General features: G+C 58.2%; 7 protein-coding genes across 7 annotated transcripts; 3 read left to right on the forward strand and 4 right to left on the reverse strand.

The window, feature by feature from the left end:
• Positions 1 to 201: 201 nt before the first annotated feature.
• On the forward strand, positions 202 to 2,802 carry CcaverHIS019_0302730 (uncharacterized protein; the record flags this gene model as incomplete). Its single annotated transcript, XM_060598701.1, has 10 exons — positions 202 to 348; positions 381 to 438; positions 497 to 804; positions 837 to 1,095; positions 1,130 to 1,270; positions 1,316 to 1,457; positions 1,489 to 1,721; positions 1,755 to 1,870; positions 1,908 to 2,240; positions 2,275 to 2,802. 10 exons carry the CDS (start codon positions 202 to 204, stop codon positions 2,800 to 2,802), a joined length of 2,265 nt encoding a protein of 754 aa, XP_060455468.1.
• Positions 2,803 to 2,861: 59 nt separating this feature from the next.
• CcaverHIS019_0302740 (uncharacterized protein) lies at positions 2,862 to 3,970 on the reverse strand (the record flags this gene model as incomplete). The annotated part of the gene is made up of 6 exons (XM_060598702.1): positions 2,862 to 2,974; positions 3,015 to 3,151; positions 3,208 to 3,311; positions 3,384 to 3,488; positions 3,701 to 3,899; positions 3,933 to 3,970. 6 exons carry the CDS (start codon positions 3,968 to 3,970, stop codon positions 2,862 to 2,864), a joined length of 696 nt encoding a protein of 231 aa, XP_060455469.1.
• Positions 3,971 to 4,074: 104 nt separating this feature from the next.
• SLA2 (uncharacterized protein) lies at positions 4,075 to 7,798 on the forward strand (the record flags this gene model as incomplete). Its single annotated transcript, XM_060598703.1, has 7 exons — positions 4,075 to 4,134; positions 4,196 to 4,232; positions 4,301 to 4,331; positions 4,402 to 4,568; positions 4,609 to 4,626; positions 4,673 to 4,815; positions 4,886 to 7,798. 7 exons carry the CDS (start codon positions 4,075 to 4,077, stop codon positions 7,796 to 7,798), a joined length of 3,369 nt encoding a protein of 1,122 aa, XP_060455470.1.
• Positions 7,799 to 7,841: 43 nt separating this feature from the next.
• On the reverse strand, positions 7,842 to 8,820 carry ubc7 (uncharacterized protein; the record flags this gene model as incomplete). Its single annotated transcript, XM_060598704.1, has 4 exons — positions 7,842 to 8,095; positions 8,155 to 8,251; positions 8,449 to 8,575; positions 8,771 to 8,820. The coding sequence occupies 4 exons, from the start codon at positions 8,818 to 8,820 to the stop codon at positions 7,842 to 7,844; spliced, it is 528 nt and encodes a 175-aa protein (XP_060455471.1).
• Positions 8,821 to 9,322: 502 nt separating this feature from the next.
• CcaverHIS019_0302770 (uncharacterized protein) lies at positions 9,323 to 10,451 on the forward strand (the record flags this gene model as incomplete). Its single annotated transcript, XM_060598705.1, has 5 exons — positions 9,323 to 9,468; positions 9,515 to 9,540; positions 9,625 to 9,743; positions 9,798 to 9,966; positions 10,003 to 10,451. The coding sequence occupies 5 exons, from the start codon at positions 9,323 to 9,325 to the stop codon at positions 10,449 to 10,451; spliced, it is 909 nt and encodes a 302-aa protein (XP_060455472.1).
• A 114-nt stretch (positions 10,452 to 10,565) lies between these two features.
• On the reverse strand, positions 10,566 to 11,847 carry CcaverHIS019_0302780 (uncharacterized protein; the record flags this gene model as incomplete). The annotated part of the gene is made up of 5 exons (XM_060598706.1): positions 10,566 to 11,036; positions 11,070 to 11,138; positions 11,177 to 11,284; positions 11,328 to 11,588; positions 11,629 to 11,847. The coding sequence occupies 5 exons, from the start codon at positions 11,845 to 11,847 to the stop codon at positions 10,566 to 10,568; spliced, it is 1,128 nt and encodes a 375-aa protein (XP_060455473.1).
• A 378-nt stretch (positions 11,848 to 12,225) lies between these two features.
• Positions 12,226 to 12,913, reverse strand: CcaverHIS019_0302790 (uncharacterized protein; the record flags this gene model as incomplete). Its single annotated transcript, XM_060598707.1, has 6 exons — positions 12,226 to 12,288; positions 12,334 to 12,402; positions 12,483 to 12,548; positions 12,583 to 12,648; positions 12,789 to 12,839; positions 12,881 to 12,913. The coding sequence occupies 6 exons, from the start codon at positions 12,911 to 12,913 to the stop codon at positions 12,226 to 12,228; spliced, it is 348 nt and encodes a 115-aa protein (XP_060455474.1).
• Between the last annotated feature and the right edge of the window lie 1,608 nt (positions 12,914 to 14,521).

Raw genomic sequence — 14,521 nt, forward strand, 5'->3', positions numbered from 1 at the left:
GAACCAAAACCGCCACCAGGCACTAAATGAGTGACGACACGATACACGATACTACAATACTTGTACTGCAGTACTATTGTACTATGATGATTTCAACGCATACAGCCAATTCGAGGCCAACTACGCGTCGCCTGATTCTGATTCTGATTCTCATTGTCATTCTGATTCTATCATTGCCATACTCTATCCTTCAATCCTAACATGCTCGACGACAGTAGTAGAGAAAGCGGACGCATCCGAGAGATGCTCATCGAGTTTGGCGTTGCACCCGCGATAGCCCACGAGGCCTCGATGCGATATTCGAATGTCGAGACCGCCGCCAATTGGGCCTACGGCGACGGCGCTAACGTGAGTGTCACCGCCACCTGTGCTAACAACAGTGGCAACCACAACAGAATGCTCCTAAGGACCCATTCAATTCAGGCGTCATGGGCCGAGGTACGTCTCGGAGGTCGCGCCCGTGACAGCAATACCTGTTCTATTTTGACACTACTAGCGCCATCACCAGTACGGTACCCGTCACAAGAGCCACAGCCGTTTGCGAGCAACAACCCGTTCAACCCCGCCCCTTTCAACGCCGCCTTCCCTCCTGCCCCAACCGGTGTTCCAGGCATGGCACAGGACGACATCGACCTGGCGAGAGCATTAGCGATGTCGACCGAGGACGACCGCGCCGAGCGCGAGCGTAGCGTGCGTGCCAGTGGCCCACCACCTTCCCCTGGCCCTGGACGTATGGACGACGAACCGACGTTTGGACCAAGCAACAAGGACGACCCACAGGGCTCGTTGGCCATGGTCCGCACTGTGAGTGACTCTGTGTGCCCGGCTGACTCCAGAACACGGATAACAACAACGACAAGGAAGAGGCCGACTTACAGCGCGCTCTGCAGGAGAGCATGATGACCGCATCATTCCACTCTGCGGGCGATGTCAGCGACGATCGCCCTCCTCCAACAGAGCGCGATCCCGATATCCCGCTCGTGTATGTCGCACGCAACGAGCTCTCGTGGGCGCCCAACCTCTTGCAGGGCCTCGCAGCTGTGCCACAGCTCAGCCGACTCACAAGACTTGGCGACGACCCGTCTGACCCCGAGCGTATGCCGCCGTTGCCGTGAGCTACTGACTTCAGTATTCCATATCCTCCGGACCCTGTTGGCCATGCAGAACCCGAACGACTACCCCAACAATTACCAGCGCGTCGACCGCGAGATCGAGGCTCTCAACAACACAACGGGCGTCAGGACGACAGACGTGTGTCTGCCACCCACGAGTGTCTTGATAGGTGCACAAGACTAGCGTCCCCAGCTGACGGCAGATAAGTGGATGTCGCACTTTCCTCAGATCCTTAAGGACGTTGTCGAAAGCCGCGTTGCGCTAGTCCAGACCAACCCAGATCACGAGCTCATGGATACGCTTTTGAGCATGAGGTTTCGGGACGTGCTACAATGCCCTGAACAGTGAGTTGTACGGCTGCAACTCTGACTCCAGGCTCTTAACCACACTGTTGCAGACGCGGCCCACAGCAGGGCAGACACACGTCACGATCCAACGCACGCTGTCAGATCCCACAGACATCCACGGCAATCTGTCGCAGATCATATGGGGCAACAATGACTCCAACGAGTCGATCCTCAGCATGGCCGATGTTGTCTTCGTGGCGTTGCAGCGCGTGGCGGGTGTGAGAGCAGAGAAGTGGACGTTTGACGAGGAGGTCATCCTAGGTGAGACTGGTTGATGGAGGGATCTGACTGCAGACCGGTACATGTCAAGCAACATCGCTTGGGCGACACAGATGCGCGCCCAGGAGCATCTAATGAAGACGGACCTGCAGCGACTACAGGACCAGATTGACACGCTGTCAACCTTCCGCGTGGGTGCAGCTAGTGTGAGCTCTGCTGACAATGTAGGGCCAGAGCCTGCCGGACGCCGTTGCTGCCTTGCTCAAGGAGCTCGAGCACGACTCGGAGCATGGCGGGCGTGCCGAGATCAGGCGGGAGCTCGAGCGTGTTTCGGGGAACATCGCCGCCAAGTTGACAACACTCAAGACGCAGGCAGAGGCGATGCAGACGGACATAAAGGAGGGCTTGTTCGCGACAAACGACGAGGACAAGAACCAGCACAGGTACCGCCTGCGCTCGATCTTGTGGCACGATGGCTTCACAACGCCTGGCAACCACTTATATTCCTACGTGCTATGGAAGGCCAACTGGTGGAAAATCGAGGACGCAGAGGTCACGAAGGTGAGTTTTTGGTGTTGGTCCGTACTGACTACAGGTGGACTTTGATGCCATCCAGAACGACAAGACGGGCGCGTTCACGGACGGTGGCCCGTACCTACTAATCTACTCACGCTCCGGCGCTCGGCCACATGGACACTCTCGAGACGAGCCGCATGCAGCCGACGAGGAGCAGATGGACATCGAGTCCACCTTGGGATCGACGGGTACGCTCCCAATCGCCCAGAGGGGGGCTGTGCGGCTGGCGGCTCTGTCGACGGAAGATGACGAGGGCGTTGCGAGAACGCCGCAGGACGAGGACTTAGTCATGGCGGAGATGGACGCGGCGCAGCACCTGCAGGAGCCAAAGAAGCGGCCTCTGTCGCCCCAGGCCAAGCCCTTCCACCCGTCACCCCTGTCACCCCTGGACCAGCATCCTCAGCAGGAGGTCGACATGCAGGAGGCGGGGCCACTCCGTCCCGAGCCACGCCATGCCCATACGACGACGGAGGACAAGGGCGACTGGGAGCTCGTGGAGAACGAGTCGGACGAGAAGCCAGCCCCTGTGCACCGCACGACGATATAGCAAGTATAGAGTGTATAGTGTTGCAATCCCGTCGTCCCGAACACAGCGTTACATGTAGACTATTGAATCATAATCATCCACGCGAGGACGAAGAAGAAGAGGCAGAGTGGATAGACAGCGAGTGCGGTGCGCTGCTCGGGCAAGCCCGTGCCGTTGAAGAAGTTGACGGAAGCTGGCGTCAGCTACTTTAGACAGAGAGGGAAACAACTTACCCCACACGCTCCAAGCCCAACACACGAGCGACACTGGTACTCTCACGAAGAGGTTGTGCAAGAGCAGCGCAACGATGGATGCGAGAAGCAGCGGCGCGAGCGCGTATCCGAGCACACAGAGGGACTGGAAGAACGAGCTGGGGTCAGCGTTCTCGCGATCGAAATCGTCACAGGAACAGCACCGTAGACTCACACCTTGCCGCCAAGCAACTTCGAGTTGACCGTCACAATCACACTCCCAATCGTGACCAGCGATATGACAAGCGAAAATACGGACATCGCCTGCTCCTGTGGCGACTGCCGTCAGCTCGTCAATAAAAAACGACTTGCGTCAAGACTCAGCGTGATGGCCAGGGTGAGGCAGATGACGAGTGGGCCCCACAGGTCCCAGTCGCGCAGGGCTGAGCGGCTACCTCCTTGTGGTGGGTACAAGACCTGCAGGAGCTTGGCGTAGATGGAGCGCAGATCACGCATCTGGTGTCAGCACATCCTCCCATTCACAGCGAAATGCTCGTGTATCGCCTTCCAATTCCTCCTCCAGGTACAGTATACTTGTGCTTGGATGTCTCCAATGCCTTCCTCCATTATGAACTACTGACGCCGCTCGCCTCCTACCTGTCCAACAAACCTGACTCTTCTCCACCTTCCATTGCTTTATCCTCCAACACAATCTTCCTCGGACTCACAATCGTAGCGCTAACCGGTTCGTCCAGCGTGCTCTGCCCCGCATACCGCCGCTCAATCCTCACTCCACCCCACGTCGTGCTGCTCCCACTCGGTGTCGAGCCAATACGGCCTGACACGACGGGCGCAGGTTTCAGTGGCTGGCTCGGGCCAGCCTCGGGTGCGAACGACAGGGCGTCGAGGTCTTCATCGTCCGCTTGGCTGCTGTTAGTTATCTCAGAACAATAAGCTCACATTATTTCGTGTTCTTGGGGGACGGCCTGGTACGACATGTTGGTTGAAGTGGTGGAGAGAGGTAGAGTGAAGATGTCAAGCGCGCGCGGCACGACAACATTAGCAGTGACGGATGACGGACGTGGCTAGTGGAGGTAACCTGATGGCTCGCCTAGATTTCAAAGCCATTAGGCGCGCTAATTGGCTGCGGACCTGGGCCAGGGTTAGGGACGGCCCAGCCAGTCCCCCTCACCCCACGTCATAGGTAGCACTGCTCATAACAGACACCTGCGAGCAACGCAAAACCCCTTGGACAGCCAGGTCAGCGAGCTATACATGGCTTGTGCGCAACCACAACAACTCTTCTTCCTCCTCATCTAAATCTAAAGAGCACCACTCTCCTAAGGTATCCTCCACCATGTGCGTCCATTCACTCTTCTACCACCATGCGTCCCAATCGCAGAACGCCAATCACCCCCACTCACACTAGGTTCGGCGGCGGGCGAGCCCACCCACAAGATTACGACGACGGGCCATACGGCGGCAGGCCCATGGGCAGTGGCCACCAGCCGACCCGTCCAGTCGACAAGGACAAGACTGAGGCTGAGCTCAGCCTTAACATTAAGAAGGCGACAAGCCCAGAAGAGACGGCGCCGAGTGAGCTCATGATGACCCGAACCCGTTGGCTGACTCGCAGAGCAGAAACATGTGCGAAGTGCGTTCTTCGACAGATCTCTTGGTTCGCCGTTACTGACATGCAGAGTGCATCGTGTACACTTGGGACTACCACTCGTCGCTGAGCGTATGGAACGGCCTGCGCACCCAGCCCATCCTCACGGACGAGGTGCAGACGTTCAAGGCGCTCATCCTCGTGCACAAGGTGCTGCAAGAGGGCCACCCTGTTGTGAGTGACGCGATGGGGGCTGGGGCGCACGAGTGACCGTCATATTATCACCATCATGCTGATCTGTCAGACCCTCAAGGAGGCGCACGCGCAAACCGGCTGGCTAGAGACATGCGGTCGCACGGTCGGCGGCGACGGGCAGAAGGGCTACGGCGCCCTCATCCGCGCGTACACGTCGTTCCTGCTTGCCAAGCTGCGCTTCCACAGGCACCACCCCGAGTTCAATGGCTTATTCGAGTACGAGGAGTACATCTCTCTCAAGAACATTGACGACCCCAACGAGGGCTATGAGACCATCACCGACCTCATGCAGCTGCAGGACCAGATTGACTCGTTCCAGAAGCTCATCTTTGCTCACTTCCGCGGGTCCAACAACAACGAGTGCCGCATTTCGGCTCTCGTCCCGCTCGTCAAGGAGTCATTTGGCATCTACAAGTTTATAACCTCGATGATGCGCGCCATGTACCGCCGCACCGACGCTAGCGACGTGCTCCAGCCCCTGATGGAGCGTTACAACTCGCAGCACCACCACCTGCGCCGCTTCTACTATGAATGTTCCAACCTCAAGTACCTTACGGGTCTCATCAACGTGCCCAAGCTCGGTCAGGAGCCACCCAACCTCATGATCGCGGACCATGGCGATGCTCCCGACTTGCCTCGCCGGCCCAACCCCGACCGCAAGGCGACGCCGAAGGAGTTGCCTCCGCAGACCGACATGCCGTCGGCGAGCCAGGCGGAGATCGAGGAGCAGCGCCGCATGCTGGAAGAGTATGAGAACAAGCAGAACGACCTCCTCAAGCAGCGCGAGAACGAAGAGCGACGCCAGCGGGAGGAGAAGGAGCGACAGGAGCGCGAGTTTGCGGAGGCGCAGCGGCTTCAGAAGGAACGCGAGGAGGAGGCCCAGCGCGAACTCCAGCAGCAGCTCATGAGTCAGCAGATGAACCAGCAGTGGCAGAGCCAGAACGCTGGCCAGTTGGCCGAGCTCCAGCACCAGATGCTCTCGGCGCGTGGCCAGTACGAGCGCGACCAGATGATGCTCGAGCAGTACGACCGCCGCGTCAAGTCTCTCGAGAGCGAGCTCGCCATGGTCGGCGCCAATGTTGGAGCCCAGATAAACGCCAAGGACGAGCTTATTGCGCAGCTCCAGAAGCAGATCGAGCTTTGGAAGAACAAGTGGGAGTCAATCTCCAAACTCTACGCGAAACTGCGTGCCGAGCACCTCGACCTTCTCAGCAAGAGCAAGGGCTTCCAGCTCAAGGCCAACTCGGCGCAGGAGGCAATCGACAAGATGGAGCGCATGGAGCGCGACGTCAAGGCCAAGAACCTAGAATTGGCTGACATGATTCGCGAGCGCGAGAAGGCACGCTATGACCTCGACCGCGCGCGCTCCTCCCACAAGGAGGAGATGGACCGCGTCAAGCGCGACCTGTCGTTCGCCAACGAGCGTGCCGAGGACGCGTCGCGGCACAAGAGCACCGAGGTGCGCGACATTATGGCCAAGTACAACCGCCAGCTTAACGAGCTCGAGGACACTGTGCGCTCCAAGCAGATGCAGATCGACAACCTGCTCGTCAAAGAGCACGACCGCGACGACGACGCCCACCGCCAGCTCGAGGAGAAGGAGGCCGAGCTGCTTGTGCTCCAGGAGGCCATGGACCAGAACATCCAGGAGCTCCAGGAGCTCAAGCTCACTCAGGGCGAGACGTCCAACACGTTCGACGCCCAGGTCGATACCCTCATCCTCGACCACCGCAAGGAGCTCAACGCTATCATCGACTCGATCCTTCAGGCGTGCGTGCACAAGGTCGATGACGCCATTTACGAGCTCGAGGCTCCGACGCACCTCGGCAACACGACTGCAACGGCGCCCTACACGCAGTCGATCATCGAGAAGGCCATGTCGAACGCGACCGAGTTCACCTCGACTTTCAACCTCTACCTCGGGCGCAAGAGCGGCTACGTTGACGTTATCAAGACTGCCAACGAGTTTGCGCAGAGCATGTCCGAGACGCTCGTGTCGAGCAAGGGCATCACGCGTCTTGCTGAGAACGAAGAGAAGTCTGACAAGTTGGTGCAGGTCGCGAAGCGGTCTGGTGACGTCGCGCAGCGCCTCTTCCTTAACCTCCAGAGCTACAAGCTCGTGAGTGGGAACAAGGAGGAGGTTGTGCTGCGCAACAACGCCGAGGTGCGCAATGCGCTCTCCTCGCTCTCCGAGACGATCGAGCGTGTCGTCCCAAAGTCGAAGAGCAGCCTCACTCACGTCAACGGCGACCTGGGCGACATCGTTGCCAGCGAAATGGAGGCCGCTGCGCGTGCGATCGCTCAGGCGACCGAGCGCATCGCGCAGCTCAAGGCGCAGCCGCACGACAAGTTCTCGGCGCTCGACCGGCCCGTGCACGATGCCATCCTTGACGCCGCGGCCGCGGTCGCAAACGCGATCGGGCGGCTTATCCAGGCGGCTACGGCGTCGCAGGAGGAGATTGTGCGCGAGGGCAAGGGCACGAGCTCGACGACCCAGTTCTACAAGCGCAACCACCGCTGGACAGAGGGCCTCATCTCGGCGGCCAAAGCCGTTGCGTACGCAACCGGTCTGCTGATTGAGAGCGCCGACGGTGTGATCAGCGGCACGCACAACTTCGAGCAGCTGATTGTGGCCTCGAACGAGGTTGCGGCCAGCACTGCGCAGCTCGTCGCGGCATCGCGCGTGAAGGCCAACCTCATGTCGCGCGCACAGCAGAACCTCGAGCTGGCCTCTAAAGCCGTTACGGACGCCTGCAAGGCCCTCGTGCGCCAGGTCAAGGTTGTCTCGAACCAGGCCGAGGCCGACGACATGGTCAATTATGCGGCAATGGCATCGCACGAGTTCAAGACCCGCGAGATGGAGCAGCAGGTCGAGATTCTTACGCTTGAAAAGAAGCTCGGCGCCGCTCGCAGGCGTCTGGGCGAGATGCGCCGCGCCGGATACCACCAGGAGGACGACTGATCTGTTATACATAGATACCCCCATGTTATGATCTGTTATGAAGTTAGAGGCCGAGGAGGTTGCGCACCTGCTCGCGGACGCGGCGTTCAAACTCGGGTTTGTTCTCGCGGTAGAGCTTGCAGCACTCGACGTCGGCGCCCGACTCGATGTTCGGCTCGGCAAGCATGCTCAGCACGCTCAGGAGGACGCTGCGAACGCCCTGGACCGGCGACCAGCGCTCGGACGCCGACTCGTATCGCAGCGGATCGTCGCCGGGAGGGTGGAGGATGGAGATGCAGACGGCGCCGCTAGGGTAGACTGCTGTGAGCCTAGTCCGTGACGCAGATGTAACGTCTGTTGCTATGGATGGTACTCACTGTTCGGATGCAGCAGAGGGGGGTCAAACACCATTTTGAACGGGTTGAGTGGGTAGTCGGGTGGGAATGTAAGCTTGGCCGCAAACACGCCGCCCTCCTACATGTTAGCTAGCTGTGGCAATGAGATGGAACGCGGAGGCCCTCTGTCGCCTGCTTAGCGCCTGCGACAGCTTTGTCCATTGCTGTCCTCCTTTGACAGCTCATCTCTTCTCGTCTATTCTCCCATCGCAACCGTCCACTCGTCGTTTCTGGCCCCTCCGCTGAATCCTGGCTATCCTAGCCCGCGACACTCACATACGGCGTGTCCTCTGGCCCCTGGATCAAAGCCTCCCACTCGAGCATATTGTCCTCCGACACCGGGCCAGCCGTGAGTGTGTCATTGATTGGGTCGGCCGTGAGGTCGCGGTACTCCTTCATGAGTCTGGTGTTAGTTGGGCACACGGGTACCGGTGAGAGTGAGAGTGAGAGTGAGAGTGAGAGCGAGAGTGAGAGTAGCTTCCATGACCAGCAAACTGGGGAGGTGGAGGGCGGCGCAGTGGGATGGATGATTGCGACGTGGGAGGTCGCCATCAGGCCCATGCAGCATGAAGATTAAGAGATGGAGGGGACCACTCACCGCCGCGTCGCGGTCGACGTCTGGGCGCGGGTGTTGTTGCCTGCAAACATGATGATGAAAGATGTGGTGGTGGGTGGCGATTGAATGCCACGATGTCTTGGATGGCAAGTGGCCATGTGGCCGACCCATTACTTCAGGGCTAGGTACGGGGTACGTAGTGTAAGAAGGAGCGGCAATGTAGATATTTGATCATTTGTTCCATTTCTGCCCCACTCTAAACAGGACCTGCCCACCTGCGTTGCCGAGTCGGCTTTTCGTTTTCGAGCAGCAGACGCATGACGTGGTGGCGGATAGGGGCAGCTAGACACTAGAAAGTGACTACCAGATACCAACAGTGCATGCGCACTGCTGGAACGCTCGCTCTGTGCCTCAATACCGTGACCACGATCGATATTCGAGTCGATGCATCACTTTCTCTATGTGGCAAGCGTGGGAGCTCACCTCACTCGGACCGCAGGGGTTACGAAATCGGATGCGGGGAACCACTCGAGTAGCTTTACCACATGACGCAAACGTTTGCATCTGCCCACAACACTCTTGTACCTCACAACCATGAACCCAGACCGCGACGACTGCAACGAGCACGGGTCAGACCCGCTCGTCATTGAGAACGACGCCGACGTCGCCAAGCACGCGGCGGGCGTGCAGGACGCCAAGACCAAGGGCGTGCTCGCCATCGACATGGACGATGTTTTGTGGTGCGTCGGCTCGCGGATGTGGAGATTGTGGAAATTCTGATGCCAGTAACACGAACCAGACGATTGTTGACAGTGAGTAATGACAATCGACGAGATCAGAGATCAACTGGCGCTTGCTTGCGCCCGCCCGCCCTCCTATTGTCTTGCTCACAACAGTGCACGCCGACCTGTTCCCCGACAAGGCGAACCCGCCCATCTCTATCGACGAGTTTGAGCACTACCTCTACTGGCATAACCGTGGATGGGGGACGCAGGAGGAGACGGTCGACATGGTCGTGAGTTGACTGTGTCCTTGTGCAGCAGCCCGCCCGCTGACGCGCTAACCATAGGGCAAGCTGTACCGCGCGGGGCTGATGGACCGTCCCAAGCTGCTGCCAGGGGCGCGCGAAGGCCTCACCAAGCTCAAAGGCATGGGGTACTCGCTCATCGTCATCACGGCTCGCAGCGAGGTACAGCGCGAGGGTACCGAGGCGTGGCTGGAGGACAACCTCCCCGATCGTAAGTCCAACCTGTGTTTTGGTTTTGTTGACCCAGTCTTCGACGAGATTCACTTTACCGGCGCGTTCAACCACCTCATTCCCGCGACGCACGCCGAGCACGAGGGACACGCGGCCAAGCGCGCAGTCGTGTCGCACAAGAAGCGCACAAAACACGAGGTCATGAAGCAGACTGGCGCCATGCTCCTCGTCGACGACAGCGCCGAGAACGCACTCGCAGCTGCCAAGGCCGATGAGCCGCCGCGCGTGCTCCTCTTCGGAAGTTATCCGTGGAACGCCGAGATCGTAGCTCCCGGGGAGGCGCACCCCCACGACAAGATGATCTACATCGACTGTGAGCAGTGCGGACAGCTACCCGCGCGTCGACAGCGCCGGCAGGCTCGCATCGACCAAGGATGGCTCCCTGACAACGTCACGCGCGTTCACGACTGGAACGCCGTCGTGCAGTGGATCGAAGGGCATGAGAAGGGACAGAACAAGCTGTGAGCCAGACATAGCTTGTTGCTGCGAGATGGAGAGGTCACAGAGTCTACTTTACAATGGGCATCACAACTATACTGCTAACTGGTTACACGATGGACAATCGAAGGCGACATTGGCCTACTCCTTGTGTTTCTTGAACGCGGGCTCCTCGACGCTGTGGTCGGGCTCAGGCATGGGCAAGTTCTCCTTGTCGCTACCCCCCTCCGACGTCACGTCCGACGACACCTGCACCTCCGCGGCCTGCTTGGCGCAGCCGCACTCCCACTTGGGCGCGTTGAGCTCGCACGTCGCGAGCGACCAAGCAATGCGGTCGGCGAACTGCGTCGCGATGACGTTGGACTCGTGGTCGATGTTGAACTGAGCCAGCATGGCCGCGAGCTTGTCCTCCCTGGTCATGCTGTCGTCGGCGTGCATGATCTCCTCCGTGAGCTCTTCAAGGATGTCGTCACGGTTGCCGCCGAGGCCGATCATCTCGCTGAGCTTGCCAAAGACGGGCGGTGCCACCTTGGCGAAGCCTGCGCGCGCAAGCACCTCAAGGCCGGTGCACACGGCGACGACAGAGTAGCGCATGTGGATCGGGCGCTTGGGCTGCTGTCAGCTCCCACACGGGCAACAACTCACAGTCATGACGTGGTGCTCCTTGACGTTGAAGACCGAGAGGCGGCCCTTGATCTCCTCAAGATCATCGTCCTGAGGTCAGCAGCTTTCTTATTCCCACGCCATCTCACAGACAGCGTTGCGCACGGGTCAAAGATCGTTGCACGCTGGTCGTGCATCTCGATCAGGATGCCGACCCATGCGCCAAACCGGTGTGTCGGGATGACAATGCGGGCGATCTGACGTCAGTCCCACTTCAGATAGTCCAAACTCAAAACTCACCTTTTCATCAATGCCGTGTTGAGACAGATCCGTGGTGTAAGTCAACCCCGAGAAAAAGCGCGAGGGTAACGCCTTGACATGGTGGTTGAGGGTGTTGAGAACCTTCATGAACGAGTTGACGGTCGGCTGCTCATTGACCACGTGGTCGTACTTGAAGCTGTACACAGTCTCCACAAACGCAAAGGGCGGAGCATCCGAGTTGGGGACGCACCCCCATGTCTCATCACTCATGATCCATCCCATGAGTTCGGCCTGGCGCTCCTCCTGTGATCAGCAAGAAAGTTACCCCGGGTGAGCTTACGCTGAGGAGAGGTAGGAAGCACTTGACGATGTTCCGCGTGGCCATAGCGCACACACATCCGTGTCCGCTGCAGCAGCCTCCGCCGTGATGCGAATGTCCCTGGTTATGCTGGTGCTGCGGGTCCTCGGCCTTGAGGGACTCCGCGTCCACCTTGGTTGCGTCGCCCAGGAGCGACTCCTTGATGCTGACAGCCGTGGGGTGGACGTCGGCGCCCTCCATGATGGTGAGGGCCATTATGAGGACAGGTTGTTGAGAGTGGACACGGGACTGTGGCCGAGTCACTGGTGAGGGCGGATGAGCAAAGGCTTTGGAAGAATGGGCAGTGGTGGCAATGAATCGGTGCGGAAGACTTGTTTTAATAAGCTTCTCGCACTGCACGAGGCAAGTGCGAGTTGGTATTCAACCCCTCTGAGCGCCACAAATCCGGACGGAACGGATGCTGTGTACTCCCGCGGCCTTCCGACCTGAGAACAACAACGGATGGCAGATGGCGCTGCCGAGTCGATGACAATGCTTGTGGGAAGCTTCATCTGTCAGAACGGGCAAGTGAATGGCGACGACATGTATGCCTGAAACACAAATTAACTGGATCTTACACTACTTCTCTACCTCGGCAAGCATCAGATCCACGACATCCATGTTCGCCTTCAACGCAGCCCACTGATATGAATTAGTGGCTAGCATCGGGAACACGAGGCTACTCACCTGCTCGGCCGAAAGCGAGATGCCTTTCTTTCCAGGTTTGGCGTCGCCCGACGCCTTGTCGGCGTAGAACTGGTGTCAACCCACTGTTCCAGGAAAGCATGGGAATCAGAAGGAAGGCGCTACGCCACTCGGGTGTCGCCGATACTGACCTCCCGCAAGTCGACCAGAACCTTGCCTTTGAATTGACGCACGGTCACGCGACGCATCTTGTCGATCTGGGTGAGTTGCCGGCCGGACTAGGCAGCTTACGGCAATGAATGGGTCACCTTCCTCGTTGTGCTCCATGACCAGCTTGGTGGCGTCGGGACGCGGCTTCTGGCGGTTAGTCTGTCACGGCTATGGAAGAGGCAGAATGAATGCACAAGCCCATCCAAGGCTCTTTACAATACCAGGTTCGCAACTCATCCTTCCCCCAGCATGTGGAGAGGAAGCAAGGACGGCGGAATTTGACGTACCTTGGCCTCGGGTCCGTCGTCGCTGGCGGCGCGCTTCTTGCCCTTGGTGCCCTTGTGTAAGCATACCACACAACAACAATGTATCAGCTTACACTTCCGTCCGAGTTGTTGTGATCTTTGGGCATCGTTGAGGAGAGATGTTGAGGAAGGGAGGAAAGATGGGGATCAACGCTGAGACACCTCCCCTCATATCGACCTCCACTTACGCGTCAAACAACGCGAGTACATCCGAACATCCGGTTGACTTGTGGCAGAATGTCGCCCGATGACCATCGGCTGCAGACGACAGTCGTCAATGCTTACAGCAAGAGAAGAAGCTCCGTAGGTTATTACCGTTATTTTATCTCTGCTGGACTGTGCATAGTCCCATCTCCAGTTGACCTCGACATGCCTCTCATGGCCGTCGCATCCCTCAAGATGTCCCAAACAGGCGTGTCTGTCTGCCCATCAGATTTTCGACCGTGTTATCGTCTTCAAAAAGCTCCAGTGCTCAGGAATTGAATCCTGCTGGTCCTTGCCGCGATTCGAACGCGGGGCCACTCCCATGATCTGTAACGCCCTCGGCTGCTGCTGCGGACGCACGCCCTAAGAGAGTATGATAACCACTACACCACAAGGACGGGTGGCAATTGTGACGCTCGGGCAATAGTAATTATGGTTGAGGCTTTACCGAGGAAGCCTGGAGATTGCCGCGTTTCTGGTATCTCAGAGTGTTGGATGAGCTCAAAACGGTAGTCCGCGGTTGTGCCATGGCAAGGCTTAAGTTCTCAAAGCCTTCTTCAGAGGTCACTTCTCCAACACTGGTTGGGTGGAAGCACTGGCTGCCACCGCCGCCCCCCAACTTTATCCCCAACTTAATCCGGTCTTCTCCAGTTGGCGACCAGTGTACAGCAGAGTCTACCTATGTCCCCCAAAGCGTTCCGAGCAACATTGAGATCGCAAGACAACGGGTCTGTACATAAGGAGGGAGTTGGACCCCGCCACCTGCATGACACGCAGGCACGATACTGCCTCACCATGATGTGAAAGGCTCTTGATAAAACGGTGATGGAGGATGAGTTGGCAGGTGGATTAGGTTTGTAACCGGAAATGTTCAAATTTGATATGAAAACGAATACTGCTCTAATACTGCCTGTGTGCTTCCGTTAACCAGCAGCTCACCAGCAGACTGTCTGAACATTTCTGCGTCGCTCAATAGTGCAGTCTCGTCTTCTGCTACAGTTCTACCTTGGCCGATGGTCCAGAAGGCGTCAGCTCCGGCGGATTGGCAGGCACCAGGCTTCCGGGTGAAATAGAACGTAATACAGTCCTCAAGCGCGTGCAGCCAGCCGATCGGACAAGGCGACAACCCTACTGAGGGCTGTATGTAGCTGAGACAGCACAAGTTTCCAGTGTCTGCGGCTGTTTTCCTTTTCACCCATGGTGTAAACTGGCTCACTCCACCCGACTCGCCGAGCTTGCACTCTCACTGGGCCCCATCCATGTATCGGGTCAGAATCTCCATTCATGATTCTGGCGAATACCTTTAACGCAGCCCAAAAAGCAGTCACCACCTTATGGTGTCTCTCTCTGTCGGAGAATTGAACTCCGGTCTCCCGCGCATCGATCATGACAAGCGAGCATACTAGCCACTATACGAACAGAGATGATGTTCTCATCTGAACCGTTAGACTGAATTATCTTCCGAGCCAACGCAGTCGGACAAGGATGGGGATGATCAGTGGTACTGTGTG

This window comes from Cutaneotrichosporon cavernicola, assembly GCF_030864355.1.
Source record: "Cutaneotrichosporon cavernicola HIS019 DNA, chromosome: 3".
In the NCBI taxonomy this organism is placed as follows: Eukaryota; Fungi; Basidiomycota; class Tremellomycetes; order Trichosporonales; family Trichosporonaceae; genus Cutaneotrichosporon; species Cutaneotrichosporon cavernicola.